We start from the raw sequence: 20,690 nt of genomic DNA on the forward strand, positions 1-20,690 counted from the left end.
CCTCTACAGTGAAGACAGAGGCAAAAAATCTGTTCAATTCCTCCGCCATTTCCTTATTTTCCATTATTAATTCACCAGACACTCTCTCTAGAGGACCAACACTCCTTTTTAAATACCTGTAGAAATCCATTTTTATATTTCTAGCTAGCTTTCTCGCATACTCTAATGTCTCTCATTCTTTTGGTCATTCTTTGCTGTTTTTTATATTTCATTTAACCACTTTCAATTCACGTCCCTCCCAAAATATGCAGCAAATTTTCTTGTCCTTAAGTGCCTAAAGATAATTTTGCTTTCCCTATTTTTCCTGAATACCACTAATAATGTTGACAAATGGCTCCTTAAGTGCCAGCAACGCTCTTTCCTGTAACTCCTGAGAATTCTACTACATGGGCAGTGTAGGTATGATATTCAATTGTGGAAAACATATCGCTGAATCTTGTGTTTTAATGTGATATTAACAGATCAGCATGATTTTATGAAGTTTCCTTAATCATAGACCATTTATTATCATTGCACCAGGATTATTTTTTCCCCCCAAATCAGGCAGAAAGTCACTTGTTTTCACTGATTGATACAACTGAAGGTAAACCATACCCGCTGATGTTCTTTTGAACAATATCATGAATAATGTTGCTCAGTTATTCTAATATGAGAGAATTAGACACCTGCTTCAAGGGCTTGATTTTGAATTTCCAGTCTTGATTGTAGGAACTGGGTTATGAGTCATGGGCAAGCTGCCAAAGACACAGCCAGCTAGCTAGAACATTGGCATCCGTCTGGAAAGTGTATATGAATCAACAGATATAGAGTGGCATGCACAATGACTACTGAAAATTCCCATGGTCCAATCCTTACAGCTGAAGTAACTGAAGGAGAACTTAATAATTTGATGCGAAGTGTTAACTAGTACAGAAAAACAATTTCCTAAAAGGACTTTTTTGAAGGGAAAGAGGACAATAATATTTTAACAATGCAAAAACAAGCTTTCAAAAACCTATAAAACCACAGGTGAGCATGCAAACATGAATGTCAGGCAAAAAATGGTTGAACCCTGAATGGTGCTCATCTGGGGTTCAAAGTAAAACAGCATAAGTGGCACTCATGCTGATCTGACAGATTAAAACTCCAAAGTGGAGATCAGACATACAAACCGCCGAAGTTGTGGAAGTCTCCAAAAGCCCAGGCAACCTGTGCAGCCACAGTTAAATTCCAAAAGCCATGATAGTATCACTCTAACCGAGCGATAAGCGCATTGAAATTGGCAACCCACCTCTCCCGAGGGGGTTGATTGCAAGCAGCCTAACGCACTGCAGTTAAGTGTGGAAGTTGGCAGGTTGAAGCAAGCTCAATGATGCGCTGTCAATTTCCATGCTTTTAACCCCCATGCACTCCTGCAGCTTAAAATTCACCCGTTAGAAACCAGCTAACAGTTGGGGATTCTGGAACTGCAGAGTAATAAATTGACAGCAACATGAATGAATGATGACTAAAGGCTCTGATGTATTACCCTAATAGAAACTATTAGGTAGAACAGTTCTGCTGTCGGCAGCCACAGTGCCAAAAAATTGAGATAACTTATTTAAAAATTAACACAAAAATAATGGTCCGTTATCAACTCAAGCAGACACTTCAATACTCCAGGGCTAAGCTTTCTGGAGGCAGTTAAGTGACTTTATGCTTGAACAATTTTCAGGACCACAGCTGGACAACAAGAGATGAACAATTACCTAGAGATAGTTAGGAAAAGCACACTTTCATTTGTACGACTTTTCTTGTATCAAAATAATTAAACCGCACAAAAAGCCATTATGTGTTAGATAAGGAAACAGATATAGCTGAAAATTCCTACTGTGAGAATGTCTTGTTTCAAGAGGCAACTTATCACAGGGTATGAAATCACCAATGTGAATAGAATATTTGGAAAATAAGGAAGCCAACAGCCAACAACTGCTCTTCATAATAAACACAATGGGAGACTGGGATTCCCAGCTGGAAAATTAAATCAGTCTCAGCTGAATGCAGTTCTACTACACTTGTCTAGGTCAATGGTAGGGAGAGCAAAAAGATACACAAGTGTGTATGATGCAACAGAGATTGGTCAGCTTCAAGTTATAAACGGCTGTTTTAATATTTCTTCATGGATTTTTCTCTCTGAACTCACATTTCTAACTTAAAAATAATCCCATTTAAGACAGATAATAAGCTAATAATGATGTCTAAATCAACATGCTTTAAAATGGTTCTATTCTTTTGGCTGTGCCTGAAGGATGCAAGGAAAAAGTCATAGACATAATAAACTGATAGATATCTGGATAAAAAGTCACCAAGCACACCCAAGTGCTAGAAATAATAAACATGGATCACAGGACTATTAATAGACAACACCTAATCAGGGCAATCCTAATACAAACAGCATTTTCCAACACAATTAGCCTTCAGCAAGGCACGGCTGTCAATTGTGGGGTAAAGAAAACTGGGGATGCTCAAGAGGTCAGAATTGGAGGAATGTAGAGTTCTCAGAGGGTTGTAAGGTTGGAGGAGGTTACAGAGATTGAGAGAGGTGAGGACGAGGAGGGATTTGAACACAAGGATGAGAATATTAGGTTTGAGGTGTTGCTGGATAGGGACCTAATGCAGCTGAGATAGCATAGGGGTGATGGGTGAATAGGAGATGGTATGAGTTAAGATATGGGCAGCAGAGTTTTGGATGAGCTAAAGTTTAGAGAGGGTCGAAGATCGGGCCGGTCAGGACAGCATTAGAATAGTCGAGCCTGGAAGAAACAAAAGCATGGATGAATGTTTCTGCAGCAGACAAGCTGAAGAAGAGCAGAACATGGACAGTATCACAGAGGTAGTAGGCAGTTCTGGTGATGGAGAAGATACAGGGTTGAAAGTGCAGATCAGGGTCAAATAGAACACCGAAGTTGTGAACATTTGGCCCAGGGGGGAGGGGGGTGCGGGGGAGGGGTGTTGGAGGAATTGATGGCAGGGGTCAAAGGCAATGAATGCAGTCTTCCTGATATTTAATAACTCAGTGCTATTGATTGTTTCTGTAAATGACTAACTGCAAATAAACCTTTGATAGTTTATTCTGCCATGCAAACATCTGGCATATGCATAGTGGAAATGTTACCTGTAAATCCAGCAACAATAAATTACTTTACTGTTCACCTAGGATGTGCTATCTCACGGTAGCTGGCTTTTTGTGTCGGGTATGAGATAAAATATCTGGAGCAGAAGTCTAAATTGTAAAAGTCCCTTCCCATCTCTTAAAAGTTTAAGAAGTTAATTAATTGCCCACACAGAATGAGTCATCCTACCCTGCCAATCACAGATAGCATGAACTTAAGCAATGTGGGTAAAAATGAGAACGGTTATTGGTATACTAAAAAGCAGTGCAAAAAAAGTCTTGTATGAGAGCTTTTTGCCTGGTGCTTCAAAGCTGATTAGGTTCTTTTCCAACAAATTCTCATCAGTGGCTCAATTTGTGCAAAATTTGAAACTTCCTGTGAAGTACAAGCCTTCTTTGAACAAACAGCCAAACATGCACTTTTTCTATTACTCCAGAGTGATGGGTTTCAGAACATCAATTCTAAAACAGCAGCAACTCACCTGCTTATGAGCATGGTCATAAGAATTTATGTGGTTGTCAAACTCGTGATGTTTTTGGTACTGCTTATCACACAATTCACAGTAAAAATTCGCTCTCAGGTCTTCTAAAGCTTTTGCAATTGCCTTTTCTTTTTCAGCATAATCCTATGAGAGATGGAAAAATATCAATACGTTGTATGATGGAAAGATTAGCAGCAATGCAATTGTACTTCCTCAGTAGTTACATACTACATATTTTAATTAATATCTTACAATATACTAATATCTAAAAAGACAGTGCTGGGCATATAAATAATAAATGATTGAATTTTGATGTTTCAGATTTAATTTTAGCAACATCCCTTTGAAAATTGTATAAAATGATTATGCCCTCATGAATGTTTGTGCTCCAGATGTACAGCAATTTGTATTTTATACCTAAATGTGTAAATTCTCAAAGAACTTAAATAATAAAATAAATTTGGGAGGAAAAGGCAAGGTATGTCAGTTGGATATGGAACATTTTATTATTCTGGAAACATAGTGGCAGCAGTAAACATTCTCAGGTCAAGTTTACCATATCTAGAAGCCAAGTAAAACTTCTCTACTCTGCCACAGAAGAGCAGCTAAGCCCTCATAAACGCAACAAGAATACAAGTTTTTCTGTTTCCATCATGGGCCACCCTTGAAAATTGGCAATTCCCTGCCTATTTGTTCTGAACTACGAGCAGCTTTGTATCAAGAGCTTGCAGCTACTGAGAAATCAACCAAGAATGCTCAAATTTATATTACGCAAGGACCTGACAGCCAGCAGAGGAGAAGTAGGTGAAACTTTCACACGACCCGCTTAGGTTTGATTTGAACCCAGGATTCAGAGATCAATTACTATGCCACTGGTCTCCTAAAATACTTGCTAAAAAAAGGAACGCAACAACTAGCACAGAGCACAGGATACAAAGCTGCTCATATCACCAGCTAACACAGGCAATACAGTACACAAAAGCTCTGCTCTATGCATTCCTGTGGTTCCGCCAATTCAGAAATTACATTTCAAAGTAGCTTTATCCAGATAGTTAATGCAAAATATATATGAGGATGACATTTTAAATTTTAGGCACAATAAAAAGAAATCAGCCTGCTTTCTTTAAAATGTTAGTCTGTTTTCTGGAATGGTTCTGATAATGCTATCAATGGAAGTTTATCACTCAGGAACTGTGAAAGACTGTAAGCATCTACTGAAGTAATACCAGGATTATTCAAACTATAATTGCAGTGTTGCCAAGATCTCGCCATCTTACTCTGTGACAGATATATTAATAGACCTTGGCTGAATGGCAATTCTAAAGTTAATTTGGTTAAGAAAAGTTCTGCCATTTTCATTGGAAACCATTAACCTTCTAAGTCCAATTCTTTTTAAATACAAGCTGTGTTTCTTCGCGTGTATCACTTCAAATTTCTCTAAACAAAAATGTATCAGACATTTCTTAAAGTTCAGAACGAAATTACTAAATTTCCAACCAAAGCAGGTTCTTTCATATAAATGACCAGGTCTTTGGCAAAAGCTGTACTACTTTGGTCATAAAGTGCTTTGAAACACAAATTTGAAAGTGAGCAAGACCTCCTGTCCACTCAACAGAATAATTTACATGGTATCGGGAAAGACCCTCAAGGAGTTTGTACTGAGAGGTAGTCAAGTGTATTAAAGCATTGAATTTTGGAGTAGATAAAACTTTTCATATCACCAGCTAACACAGGCAATACAGCACACTAAAGTTCTACTATATGCAGCAAACATTTGGCTTGAAAGCAATGAATACAAGAAAGTATTCTTGAAAGTGTGGCGCAATTAATATTATGTTGAGTAAGACTATTTTACTGGATTGGCATTGAGTTATCTAATTTCCAGACACAGTCATCCAGTACAGTATTACATCAACTCTATAGGGTTCAACTGTCCAACTTTATTTATTTTATCAAAAGCTTACTACTGCACAAAGCAGCACCATTTTGGGTACTCAAGCAATGACATAAGGATCTTGTATCTCAATCTGTTTGCCAGGCAAGGGAAATCTGGAGTAGGTAACTGAAGTGTACATACTTAGTAATACAGTATTTAATCAAATAACGACCATCTTCATTCCCAGAATTAAGCACAGGTTAAGAGGGTTATGAACTGGTAAGTTGCACCACTGCACAAATCACATCTTGAATTTGTATATCACAAAAAATTGCATTGAGGTGGAACTGCTGCCCCAAATTATGCACTAGCAGGCAATTCATTTTTAAGAAAAGCATTCAATAGTAGCTAGCGCAATGACTGCACATGCTGCTGATTAGAACCAAAGTCTCCATTTGGAAAGGTCACAATTCATGCATGATTAAGCCCAAAGTAATACACAAGCTTTGCACGCATACCAATTACATTTCTCAACTTAGAAACTGTGCAAGATGAAGTTAAGTATTATGAACAACAATTGATCATTCTCAAGATGTATTCTATGGATTCTCCTGCTCCAAAACAAGTCTATAAATTTAAATGGCATCGCAAGCATTCCTTTGCGGAGTCTGCAAGAAATCTGTCTGCCGAATGAAACAGAAGTACATATGCTCTTCTGAAGAGAAGCAGGAGATCGATACCTTGGAGCCTGTCTAGTTCCCAGTATTGACATCAGTGTGCTTGACTCAAGCAGTCCTTTTTCAAACAAAGCCAGTCCGACCTTTGTTCAGTTAAAGGAAAGCACTGGTTGCATTCAGTCTGCAAGCTAAATAACAGTCTACGAGTGTGCCAGCCGAAAAAAGGAGCAGACATGGTGGTATACATGTCCCAAGAGCCAGCTTACAAAAACCCGGCTCCCAGAATCTGAATTGAAACCGTGCCAATATTAAAGCAATTATACCCTACCTCAGAGGCTCATCTGCTTGAATGTCACACTCAGAAAATGGGAGCACTTACAAGACTTGCAACTCAAAAAAAAAGACACTACCAATTTCTGGATAAAATACATGGAACAACCTTGGAAAATCTACTTACGAGCCTTTCCATAATTCTGAAGTAGCCTGCTTTAAAGTGCAGAATTTTGGCATGATTGATAATTAAAAGAATGTCAAGCATTTTTTTGTTCATTACCTTTACATAAATGTTCAAATGGTTAACTTGCAACACTGCTGAATCAGTTATAAGTATCGCCAATATCTAAGCATTGCTTTGAAAAAATATTACAGGGTAAAAATTAGGACCAAATATGTACTTCAATTTGACAAAGAAATAAATCACAATATTCTCCAAGTCCTGACTGCAACATCTTCTCAGCATCACTCCCCCCAGTCTCTCTTTCATACACAACCTGCATTCTATACCACTTTCCATCTCCTGCAACATTCACAAAAAACAGACGTTGAGAGGCAAAAATACCCACTAATTAGAGATTAAATAATCACTACCTGGACAAATTAATATTTCTGGACTATTAAAAAAAATTAAGGACTTGCTGATTTCTTTTACGATTTAAAAAGATGGGCAAGCTTTTCCCCACCTGCTATATGCCCACAAAATTAGCCTCGCATCGCTTCTGCACCCTAATCACAGCCGCATTATTACAATTTATACCTCATCTCCCCACATGGGGAAAGACCTTCTGATATCATAGCTGTCTGTCATAATATTTTCTACATTTCTGGAATGGGCTTTTCCCAGTAAAAATAATACCTTCCATTTTTATAGCATCTTTACTGTAGTAAAATGTCTGATGGTGCTGCACAGAGGCCCAAAAAAGTCAAGTCAAAGCAGATGAGAGAGTGATGACCAAAAAGCTTGGTTAAAGAGGTAGGCTTTTAAGGATGGTCTTAATGGACCAGAAGGAGGAGGGATTTAGAAGAAAATCCAGAGCATTTGACTTAGGCAGCTGAAAGCATAGCCACAAGCGATAGGTGACAGCAGAGAGTGGTTACTCAAAAGGCCCGAGTCAAAGGAAAGGTTGGAGAGATGGGATGTGGGTGGGTGGTTTGAAGAGAAAAATAGTGTAGGTCTGAGGGAGGTTACAGAGCTAAGGCATCCATAAGGGGCCAGAATCACAACTTGGAGTGGGGTGCTAGCTGTTGCACTTGGGTGGTTATAAAGCTATGCAGGAGTGAGGTCATGGACAGATTTAAACGCAAGGATGTGATTTTAAATTTAATTTGTTGGAATGTAGGTCAATGAGATCACGGGTGAGAAGCAAATAGGACTTGGACAGGATAGAATGCAGGGGAGACTGGAAAGCTGGCCAGAACACCTGAACAGTTGAGTCTGGAGACAACAAAGGCACGGGTGAAGGTTTCAGCAGCAGATGAGCAGAAGCACAGGTGGAAATGAGCTATTTTACCCAACTAGAAGTAGGCAAGAGCCATGACAGGTAGAAAACCAGTCAAGGTATCAAGCACAGGTTCTCACCACTAGGGTACAGATAGGTAAAACTCCTGACGCGGACTGCACGCTGAGCAGGATCTTAGAAACTCATTATAGTAGCCAACACATAATCTGACAAATAAGATACCAAAATTGACAATTATTCCTTAGAAATGGACGATAATATATCACATAAATGGGACAAAGAGAGAACCAGGGATATCCAAGGTTATTTACCCAGAGTATGTTCATCACTCTTTCTGATGCATATTTTACAAATTTTTTTTTTATTTTCAGAGCTTGCAAAAATTAACCATCACTATTATATTAATCTAATATTGTAGAAACTTCTGCTAGGACTGTATATTCACGGATGCACATACATGGCAATCGTTATACCACCTCACAATCTAGGCTTTTGATTTGAAATTTCTTTACTGCATGCTAAAAGACAAGTCTGACAAACCCCCACAGCTAAGTCATAAATCAACCTGCCGAGAAGTAAACTATAATCGCATTTAATTCTCCAAAGACTATGCATGCGCATGCCTACACTATATTGGACAATTTTATCAAAGATTTCTCAAGTTATTACAGGGACACTGAAAAACAAATAGATCAGATAGCCTTCATCAATTTCACTGGAATGATCCTTTCAAATAAATCTATACAATGCTAAGTTTGCATCACCTTTGTTGCAAGTTGATTTCATAGTTCTAAAAAAAAAAGTTTGCAACAACAATAAGAACCAAAATATCAGACACATCCATCTTCAATGTAACTAGAATGACCTCGTATTTAGAAGCAACTGTTCATTTTGTTTAAAGTTCCATCATGGATTTTTAATTTTCCCATACTCAACAAGAGGAATTCAAATATCATGCTCAAAAAGTTAATGAATTTAAATAAATAGAGTTTTATAATCAATTCACTAGTTTTGCCAAATTTAAGACGTGTAATGCTACTTTAAGCAATATACATTAACTTAGACCAGGGGTTTCCTCCGTGGGCACAACTGGAAAGTTGCACCTGAGATTGAGTCCATTTTGCTGATGTCAAAAAACACCCAAGAATCATCTTAATCTCGTTAAGATACATCTGAACTCAAAATGTGCTCAAATTGGCATAAATCAGTGCAATCCAGCAGAAACAAGGGAACCCATACGAGTACATTTTTTTCTTAAAGTTTCAACTCATTTAATCATCATTCATGCACATCAGGCACAGCTTTTTTGAAAAGCCAAATAAGTAGTTTCTGAAGTAGTAATCCCTCATCTCCCAAAACAGTGGAATTAATCACTGAGATTCGAATTCCGGCCCTAGAATAAGGCTGTATGCACCTTTGTCTGGAAAACTGCTGCATCTTAAGGTCAATAAAATTATTTAGAGGGTTTAAAATAACTACAGTTTCTCAGTTGATTCTTGATATTTCAAGCCCATTCATGGGAAAATCCTTACATATTGCATCTTGATGAGCATGTTCACCAAAACAATAAGTAAACATTTTGGGAATATGATGCCAAATCCTGAAGAAACTTGTAAACATTAATGATCACAACAATGTCAGTATCCTGCCACCTCCTCCCCCATTTTCCAACTGGAGCACATTTTCTAGCACTGACTATACAGCACTCAAAAACACATTTATAGAGAGATGCAGGTTTATGAAAGTACAACTGTTCAGCAAAATTAAATACTTTTTCCAACTTAACATTTCCATGTATAACAGTGCTTATAAGTACAGTCACATGGTGCAATGACTTGCAGCTTGTGTGCGAGGCCTAATCTTTCCATTCCTAACTAAAAATGATTTTACACTTAAAATTTCTCTATCTTACATTTCACTACTGCGAGTATATTTACATAAAAATATGGTAAAGGCAAACTGATCAACAATGAATGCAAAAAAGATGCTGACCCTTGATCAAAGTTCCCTCCAATTATTTTTTGCTGTGCACAGCCTGTTCACTTCAGTGAAACTTTAAATCTTTCCGTGCAGTCATGTACACGGAGTAACTTAAAGGAGACAACTTGTGCTTGGCCTGCAGGGGAGCTTCTGGGTTGTTGTGCATCTTAGAAAGAACATTGCCCTTGGTATAGTTCTATGGTCATCATAGGCTGCCCCCCCCCCCCCCCCCCACCAAGCTGAACTGAGGGGCTGGATCCATGGGAAACCCCTCGAACTGTATCGGAGAAATTTTGTGTGCTGTAAATGTAAAAATGTATATGGAATGACAATGAAATGGACGGGTTGTGAGGCAACTCATGATTGTATAGAAGGAAACTGATCCCCTTGCACTGTTTGTATTTTTTGACTTGATGCTGTTTTAAAACTGTTTGGGAATGTTATTTTTCCAGATTTTTATGAATAAAGTATATTTTGGAAAAAAAAAATCATAGGCTGGCCCAACTGATTATTGAACCTAAACAGTACATGCTTGCAGGCTGTTTGAACCAACCCTGTTCCATCCTCAATATCCACAGGCTCGCTCTCTAGCACTGGACAGCGATCAGGAATGGGGACATTGGCTCATGTTCCTCTCCCACCTCAGGAACAAAGATCAGCCCAACTGCTGCCTAGGCTAAGAGTTTGTTCAGCCAGGTGCCCAACATGCACGGAAAACCATCACAATGCTTAGGAAACCCCAAAGCAAGCTATTGAAAACTTCACAAATGTACAGTTTCTGTCTGCCCAATATAGTGTCCATACCACACCTGCTCAAATTCCAAAAGGTTCAGTGCAGGGGTACTGCTGTGGTTTAACCAGATGAACAATATAGCTGATCAACACAGGGCTCAGTTAAAGGCACAGTTCATTGCTCTGTTGCTTTCCCAGAAAGGACAACCTTACCAATCATGGAGCTGAATGAGAAGAGTCTCAGACTCCTAGAATCATAGGATGGTACAGCACAGGAGGCAGCCATTTGGCCCATCATGTCTATGCCGGCTCTTTGCAACAGCAACTCACCTAGACCCACTCCCCTGCCTTTTCAACCTAGCCCTGCAAATTTTCTCTATTCAGGTAATTGTCTAATTCTCTTTTGTAGGCCTCGAATGAATCTGCCTCCACCATACTCTCAACACTCTCAGGTAGAGCATTCTGTATCCTAACTACTCGCTGCGTAAAAAAGATTTTGCTCATGTCACCTCTGGTTCTTTTGCCAATCACCTTAACTCAGTGTCCTCTGGTTCTGGATCCTTCAGCCAATGGGAACAGTTTCTCCCCATTTGCTCCGTCCAGGCCCCTCATGATTTTGAACACCTCTATCAAATCTCCTCTTAACCTTCACTCCTCCAAGGAGACAGGCCCAGTTTCTCCAACCTGTTCATGTAACTGAAGTTCCTCATCCCCGGAACCATTCTCATGAATCTTTTCTGCACCCTCTCTAATGTCTTCACATCCTTCCATAAGTGTGCTGCCCAGAACTGGGCACAATATTCCAGTGGAGGCCAAACCCATGTTTTATACAGGTTTATCGTAACTTCCTTGATCTTGTACTCTATGCCGCTATTTATAAATCCTAGGATTCCCTATGTTGTATGAAGCGCTTTCTCAGCCTGCCCTGTAACCTTCAATGATTTGTGCACATATACCCCCAGGTCCCTCTGTTTGTGCATCCCTTTTAGAATTGTATCCTTTAATTTATATTGCCTTTCCTCATTCCTCCGACTAAAATGTAGCACTTCACACTTTTCTGCATTAAATTTCATCTGCCACCTGTCTGCCCATTCCACCAGCCTGTCTATGTCCTCTTGAAGTTTATCACTATCCTCCTCACAGTTCACAAAACTTCCAAGTTTTGTGTCATCCACAAATTTTGAAACTGTGCCTTGTACACCCAAGTCTATGTCATTAATACAGATCAAGAAAAACAGGGGTCCTAGCGCTAACCCCTGGGCACTCTCCCCTATATGCCTTCCTCCAGTCTAAAAACAGTTCACCACGACTGCATCCTGTCACTCAGCCAATTTTGTCTCCATGCTGCTACTGTCCCTTTTTTTCCATGGGAAAAAACTTTGCTGACAAGCCTGTTACGTGGCACTTTATCAAATGCCTTTTGGAAGTCCATGTGCACATCAACTGCAATACCTCCATCAACCTTCTCCATTATCTCATCAAAAACTCAAGCAAGTTAGTTAAACAGGATTTTCCCTTAACAAATCTGTGCTGGCTTTCATGAATGAATCCACATTTTTCCAAATATTAATTTTGCCCCATATTATCATTTCTAAAAGCTTTCCCACCACCGAGCTTAAACTGACTGGCCTGTAGTTGCTGGGCTTGTCTTTACGTTCTTTTTTGAACAAAGGTGTAACATTTGCAATGCCCCAATCCTCTGGCATCACACCATATCGAAGAAGGTTTGAAAGATTATGGCCAGTGCCGTCGCAATTTCCACCTTTACTTCGTTCAGTGTTGTTGGATGCATCTCAGCCGGTCCTGGTGACTTATCAACTTTTAGTATAGCCAACTTATCTAGTAACCCAAAAGTTTCTCCAACTTTACAAACTGAACATAATGAAAATATTGGCCCAGATTTTGCAGTCAGCACTTTGCGTTCATCAGGAAATATGTGACATGTGAGAGCAAGACAAGAAACAGTGAGTCTTTTCAACCATTCAGATTGAAGAATCCTCACTGAAGCATGCAGATCAGCAAGTAATAATTAGAATATTAAATCTGTGTAAAATCGTATACAGAAAGCGAAAAAAGAGGCAGAAATAAAGATGGGTTCAAGAGCCAGATACAAGAGACAAAAAGAAAAAGTTAATATATTTTTTTAAAATCTCCAATATTAATTCATTTCTGGGAAGAATGAGGCTCCACACTTGTAAATTAAATCTTTAGTGCTGGAAGAGTTGCTTGGCAGTGATTAGGACTTATCATGTCATAAAAATTTAGTTAAAACTGAATCCATCAATCCTAACCTTTCTGTATTTGGTGGACAACAAGTGGGTAAGTACAGCAACTTCCCACTCTTACAAGGATTTCAGTGCAGAGTCTATAGACAGGGTACTGGCACAGCACAGCCTGCGGAGCAGCAGGATAACTCGGACAGCAACTTCAGGATTTCTGCGCTTAAAAGCGCATCTGTGGATTCAGGAAGTTGCTGTTCCATTTACTCCATAACAACATAGAGCATCAATAGCCTCATAGTTATTCTCAATGCAAAATCCAGACCATTAGTGCTACAAACAAGCATCTGATGGCAACTTTCTGCTCAATATCTGCAATGAGTCCATAATGATCAAAACAGATGGGATTATTCCCCAATCACATGCGCTAAAAATCTGAAGGCTGAATTGGTTAACTTCTGTTAATTAGTACATGAAGCAGGCTGCCGTATCAGCACTGAATGAAGTACATTCTCTCCCCAAGTTTCTAGAATAACTAAAATATCGAAAAGAAAAGCCACAAAACCACACCCAGTTGCACCACTAACATCTGTTTATCTACATCCATACTATACAACTAAAATCCCTACATCGAGGAAGAGTCACCCAACATTGAACCAGCAAATTTCGCATTCGTGCTATTTGTGGCCTCGTTTCCTATGGAGCAAAGATTCAGACAAAAGCCCCCATCTATAATATGACCCACTTTGCACCATGGGAAAGTTTTGTGCTGCACATGTTCAAGTGAAACCATCTAAGTGATTTGAATAATAATCCTGATCTGCATCCATGGGTCTGAAGAAGTGATGCATTGCCAACTTCATTTCCAAAGCTCAGCAAGAAATTACATTAACAAATGGAACAATTTAAAACTGGTCAAAAATATATTTGTCAAAATATATTGCTAAAGAGAAGTGATGAGAAAATGCTACATATGCAGTATGGCCACTGGCAAGAGGGCTTGCTATAAATCATCAGCTTACATTTTTATAATTACAATTGCATGTACTCAAGTTACAGTTTCAAACTACATATTTTCTTTAATGAAGTGAGAAAATATTTTATGGAGAAGTATGATTTAAAACCATAACCTATTGAACAACTAAGCTGAACAATGAAAGCCAAGTCAAAGAAATCAATAAACTGCATCAAGATCTAATATTGATGAAAGGAATAAGACAAAAGCTACCGCTCAGAATAGTTTCTGATACAGCAGAATCAGAAAATTCATGGTTAATACGTTCTCAGCCAACAGATGTTCCAATTTGTTTGAAGAGGTATAATGAATAAAAAAAAAACTGAAGAGAAATGCACTACTTCTAAACTCAGCATACAAAATATAGAGATCATACTCAAAGAACATGATTATTTTAAGACATCCAAGAGAATGGGGTCACTTTGAGAAGATGTAGCAAAGTTCTCAGCAGCACGACTAAAAATTCTCGCAACTGTGCAATTGTAGTGCCACAATGATAATAAAACAAGTTTATCACAGCAATTGCGTGGCTTATTGAAATGTTTAAAAGCTGTACGATGTACAAAACAGATATAAAGTATGGTATGGACACTGCCTACATGGCATGGGTAGTATGGCATTTTAAGGTGAAAGGCAATTTTTGTTTTGTCAAAGCTGAAGGTCATTTTACAAAGTTATACACAATAAGCAATGGTGGGTGACGATCAAGTTAACATCTAAAGGGCAATTTTAAGTTTCTCAAAAAGAGAAGTTGAAGGAATTATTTTATTCCAAATTAGTCACTGGTCCATGTTCCTCTTCATTATTAGCTATTCCGCAAAGCTTGGAACAGTAAACATGTAACCTAGTACTGAAAATATGCAAACTGGTGCCATATCAATTCTATTACTGGGAGGCAAGGTCAACAATAAGTACACAAAACACAACTGGTGTTGGAACAAATTTTCTAATCTAGACACTGAGGTTACAACTAAAGAAAAATCATGCTGGTTCTCCAAACGTGTTATCTTGCTACTTCTGTGATTGGCATCTTCCCATCTGCAAGAGATGATGGGAATGCAGCCTCAGACCTTTGGTGAGGTCAGATGAGATTATCTACTGCACATCTTTTGATGGCTGAACAAGTCAATTCTGGAAAGACAAAGTCTGCCCCAAGTGCCGCACATGAAGTTGTCCTTGCCGGTGGTGTGGGATGATCTCTGTTGACAACTTGTTTGCAGGGATGGTGTCTGCTTTGCAACTTCTGAAACCACATGCCATGGTGGTGGCAAATTCCTGCCTACAGCTGGTGTCACCATTTGCATCAATTGTCAGCTAGAGTTTCCCACTTGTCATGATTGATGTTGAGGGCTTTCATGTCTCTTTTGACATCATCCTTGAATTGGAGCTTTGAGTGGCCTGCTGGTCTCTTGGCATGGGGTATCAGCCCATACAGCATATCCTTGGGGATGTGGCCATCTTCTATCCTGTGCACATGCCCAAGCCAGCAAAGCCTTCCTTGCTTGATTAGCGCTAGTATGCAAGGAATGTTTTCCTGAGAAAGGACTGCTTGAGTGGTGACTTTGTCTTTCCACATGATGCTTAGGAGGCATTGCTGGCACTGGAGATGGAAGTTATTGAGCTTTTGCTACTTTTACAGAGGTTATACCTGATAAGAGTTTCAATACTATAACTAACTGGTTTTTTGCTGATCCAGAGTAGTGGCACTTCTGCAAAACTGTAACTGCTTAAAGCACTGCAAAGCAAGAGTCTTGCTGCTTTTGCTCTTTAGCAGATCTGATGAATTGTATGTTGGTTTTTCCTTGAACCCAACCATGTACCATTTTCACAAGTCAGAGGATAGACTGCAAAACTTCCATTTCTTCCCTGAGGCTGTACAATTTCCTGATTTGGGTATGATTAGATTAGATTAGAGATACAGCACTGAAACAGGCCCTTCGGCCCACCGAGTCTGTGCCGAACATCAACCACCCATTTTATACTAATCCTACACTAATCCCATATTCCTACCAAACATCCCCACCTGTCCCTATATTTCCCTACCACCTACCTATACTAGTGACAATTTATAATGGCCAATTTACCTATCAACCTGAAAGTCTTTTGGCTTGTGGGAGGAAACCGGAGCACCCGGAGCAAATGAAAGTATAACTACCGACAGCCTTGCATAGGACTATTAAGAAGGAACCAACATAGGATTTGCCAGGTTAGTATCTGCGTGCAAAACCAGGCACACAGTAGGCAGATGACCAAAAGCTTGGCCAAACAGCTAGGTTTTAAGGAGTGTCTTAAAGGAGGAAAGCGAGGTAGAGAGGCAGAGAGGTGTAGGGAGGGTATTCCAAAACTTAGGGCCCAAGCAACGGAAGGTGCAGCCACCAATAGTAGAGTGATTAAAATCGGGGATGCTCAAGAAGCCAGAATTAGAGGAGCGCAAATATCTCTGAGGGTTAGGAACATAGGAGCAGGAGTAGGCCATTCAGCCTGTTGAGCCTGCTCTGTCATTCAATTAGATCACGGCTGATCATCTACTTCAATGCCACTTTCCCATGCCATCCCCGTATCCCTTGACATTATTCGTATTAGTGGGGCTGGAGGAGATTGCAGAGATAGGAAGGAGCAAGGCCATGGAGGGGTTTGAATACAAGGATGAAAATTTTAAAATCGAGACGTTGCAGGACTGGGGGCCAATGTAGGTCAGTGAGCACAGGACAAGGTGCAAGTTAAGACAGAGTTTGGATGACATCAAGTTTATGGAGGATAGAACATGGGAGATCAGCCAGGAGTGCATTGGAATAGTCATGCATAGAGGTAGCGAAGGCATGATTGAGGGTTTCAGCAGCAGATGAGCTGAGAAGAGGCGAAGTAGGGCAATGATATGGAGGTGGAAATAGGTGGTCTTAGTGATGGCGTCAATACAAGTTCGGAAGCTCAACACGGGGTGAAACGTGACATCAAGGTTGTGAACAGACTGGCTTAATCTCAGACTGCACAGTGGCGCAGTGGGGGGCGGCACAGTGGCTAGCACCGCAGCCTCACAGCTCCAGTGACCCGGGTTCAATTCTGGGTACTGCCTGTGTGGAGTTTGCAAGTTCTCCCTGTGTCTGTGTGGGTTTCCTCCGGATGCTCCGGTTTCCTCCCACATGCCAAAGACTTGCAGGTTGATAGGTAAATTGGCCATTATAAATTGCCCCTAGTATAGGTAGGTGGTAGGGAAATATAGGGACAGGTGGGGATGTGGTAGGAATATGGAATTAGTGTAGGATTAGTATAAATGGGTGCTTGATGGTCGGCACAGACTCAGTGGGCCGAAGGGCCTGTTTCAGTACTGTATCTCTAAACTAAACTGTTGCCAGGAAGAGGGATGGAGTCGGAAGATAGGGAACAGAGTTTTTGGCGGGGACCAAAAACAATGACTTCTGAATATTTAATTGGAGGAAATTTCTGCTCATCCTGTACTGAATGTCGAATAAGCAGTCTTGATGGTTTAGCAACAGTGGAGGGGTTGAGAGAGGGGGTGGTGAGGTAGAGATGGGTGTCGTCACCCTACATGTGAAAATAACACTGTGCTTTCAGAAGAGGTCTCCGATGGGCCAGCCTCTTCCCTACATCAGTGACCCTTCTGACGCCTTACGCCAATTTGACAATTTCCAGTTTCCTGGCCCTAACCACCTCCTCTTCACTATGGACGCCCAATCTCTCTACACCTCCATTTCCTTCTAGGATGGTCTGAAGGCTTTCCACTTCCTCCTTGAACAGAGGCCCAACCAGTCTCCATCCACCACCATCCTCTGCCTGTCTGAACTTGTTCTCACATTGAACAACTTCTTTTCAACTCCACTCACTTCCTTCAAATAAAAGGTGTTGCTATGGGTACCCGCTTGGGTCCTAGTTATGCCCATCTTTTTGCGGGGTATGAACATTCCCTGTTACAGTCCGACTCAGGCCCCCTCCTGCACCTCATTTTCCGGTACATTGATGACAGTATCAGTGCAGTTTCCTGCTCTTGCCCCAAATGGAAAAATTCAACCTCTCTTCCAATTTCCACCCTTCTCTCAACTTCGCATGGTCACTCTCTGACACTTCCCTTCCTCGACTTCTCTGTCTCCATCTCTGGGGATAGGCTGTCCACTAATATTCATTATAAGCCCACCGACTCCTATGGCTACCTTGACTACACTTCCTCACACCCTGCCTCCTGTAAGGACTCCATTCTATTATTCTAGTTTCTCCGTCTCCATCGCATCTGTTCTGATGATGCAATCTTCCACAACAGCGCTTCTGATATGTCCTCCTTTTTCCTCAACCGAGGATTCCTCCCCCCACTATGGTTGACCATGTCCAACCCATTTCCTGCATTTCTGCTATCAATCCTTCCCCGCCCTCCGTGACAGGGTTGCCCTTGTCCTCGCTTTCCACCCCACCAGCCTCCACATCCAAAGGATCACCCACTGCCATTTCTGTCACCTCCACTGTGATGCCACCACCAAACACATCTTCCATTTCCCTCCCTCGTCTGCATTCTGAAGGGACCTTTCCCTCCGCAACACACTGGTCCACTCCTCCATCATCCCGACACCTCGTCCCCTTCCCACGGCATCTTCCTATGCAATCGCAGGAAGTGTAACACCTGCTAAAGGCCTGCTCGGGTCTGCAAATGAGACTTGACCCGAGCCCGAAGGAACCCCATCTGACCCCGAGCCTGACCAGAGTCCTTCCATTTTTCCCGCGCCCGACTGGACACACCCATCAATTAACCGACCTTCCGTTTTTCACTTGGTTCCTTACCTTCCCCAGCTTAAAATAACTGCAACAAAACGACTTGTAAAGTCCAAAAAGTAAACTAACATTAGAGTCACTTACCTGAGGTGGTGATAGAGCGTGTCCGATCCGGCCCGACCTGACCCGAGCCCGAATGCCGGACCCAGAAGTGCGACCTGACACATGTCATCGGGTCCTATCGGGTAACAGGCCTTTAGCACCAGCCCTTTTACCTCCTTTCTCCTCACCATCCAAGGCCCCAAACACTCCTTCCAGGTGAAGCAGCGATTTATTTGTACTTCTTTGAATTTAGTATACTGTATTCGCTGCTCACAACACGGTCTACTCTACACTGGGGAGACCAAAGGTAGATTGGATGATCGCTTTGCGGAACACCTCTGCTCAATCCGCAAGCATGACCCCGAGCTTCCGGTTGTTTACCAATTTAATTCACCACCCTACTCTCACGCCCACATTTCTGTCCTCAGCCTGCTGCAGTGTTCCAGTGAAGCTCACTCAACTGAATATCGAGGAACAGCACCGTATCTTCCTATTAGGCACTCTACAGCCTTCTAGACTCAACATTGAGTGCAACAACTTCCGACCATAAGAGTCATTTTGATTGTTTCTTTTTAACCATGCACCCAGTCTTAAACTTGGTTTCGATGCTTTTGCTTTCGGAGAGAGCTTTCATTATTCTGACATTAACGCTCTCTCTGGAAAAATGCTTTGGCTTTTACTACAGCTATTACTACTCCCTTTGCCTTTTGTTCCTTGACATCTTTGTCATTTAATCACTCCTGCCCTCTGCCCTATCACAGACCTTCCCTTTTGTTCTTCTCCCCACCCCCCCCCATTTCCCCCTTTCGCTTGCTCAAAGTCTTTACTTTCTAACCTTTGCCAGTTCTGATGAAAAATCACAGACCTGAAACGGTGACTCTCTCTCTCTCCACAGATGCTGCCTGACTTTCTGTGTCTTCCCAGCACCTTCTGTTCTTACTTAAAATTCTAATACTGACAAATAATGCAGCCTATGATTTTTTTTTGCAGGCTGCTATTGAGAAATCAAAAAGGACAGTGTTGCCTTTTGAACATCTATATATTTGTACACCCCACCACACCAACCCCTTCCCATAGTCATTTCCTAGCTTCATTTGAGCTAAAAAGTTATTGTAATAGCAATATGAATTTTTTATATCTTTACACTGGGTGAACCAAAGGTTTATCAAATCTGAAGAGTAAAATAATGTAGTTTTTCAAGTTGTACTCATTTAAAGTTCAACTGACAACATTTAAAATGAAGGTCCAGATTTAAAGGTCCAAAATGCTGATGTATTACAAATTACAAATTGTGTGCTTTCCTTGCTAGCTGCACATGAAATCAAATAGTCATAGGACTGAAAGACAGAATAGCTCACTTGAAAAACCATCAAAAATGTATTTACATTTACCACAAAGCAGCAATTTTACAATCCATCCATGTGCAAAGCCAGTTTTGAATAAAACCTACTAAGTTTTATAAGCCAAAGCTTTGGAAAAGTTGTTCAAAAGAAAATTAAAAACAAAACACCTGATTTCATATAGAATCGTCCAGTGAAACTTAGAAACACTGTAGATGTCTTTGCTTCTACTGTTTCGAATGGTAATTCGCCTCCTTTTGATTTATCTTGCAAAAAACTAATCTAATTGTTTTTGGAATTCAAATATCCCGAAGTGTGCCGGCTACTGTTTTTGTCTCTGCTACACAAACTATTTTTCATTGTTTAATGTCAATAATCAGGCTGCCACAATGCTGGAAAGTTCTCACTGCTGCATAATAATGAGTACAAAAAGAAAGGCATTGGTGCACACTGTCTTGAGTCTAAGTCATTACCATGTAAATTCCAATAATTAGTTACTGACAGCATATTTTTCCGCATTTTTACCTGACAGGCTAAATAAATGTTTTAAATGTCTCGTTTGGCAGTACATCACTGTCATTGACACCATTAGTGGCCAATAATGGTCATCTTCTTCATAGGTTACATAGAGTTCTACAACCTCTGTCTGTGAAGTGCAAACTATTTAACAGAGCGTGCATGAAGC

The 20,690-nt window shown here is 40.5% G+C and overlaps 1 protein-coding gene across 10 annotated transcripts in view; it reads right to left on the reverse strand.

The window, feature by feature from the left end:
* gpatch8 (G patch domain containing 8) overlaps positions 1-20,690 on the reverse strand; it is a 196,962-nt gene that overhangs the window by 22,120 nt on the left and 154,152 nt on the right. For all 10 annotated transcript variants that reach the window (XM_068013235.1, XM_068013236.1, XM_068013234.1 and 7 more), the window contains one exon: positions 3,613-3,756. In XM_068013235.1, the coding sequence (XP_067869336.1) occupies positions 3,613-3,756 (144 nt within the window). The remainder of the gene's footprint in view (positions 1-3,612; positions 3,757-20,690) is intronic.

This window comes from Heterodontus francisci, chromosome 33 (assembly GCF_036365525.1).
Source record: "Heterodontus francisci isolate sHetFra1 chromosome 33, sHetFra1.hap1, whole genome shotgun sequence".
Lineage (NCBI taxonomy): Eukaryota > Metazoa > Chordata > Chondrichthyes > Heterodontiformes > Heterodontidae > Heterodontus > Heterodontus francisci.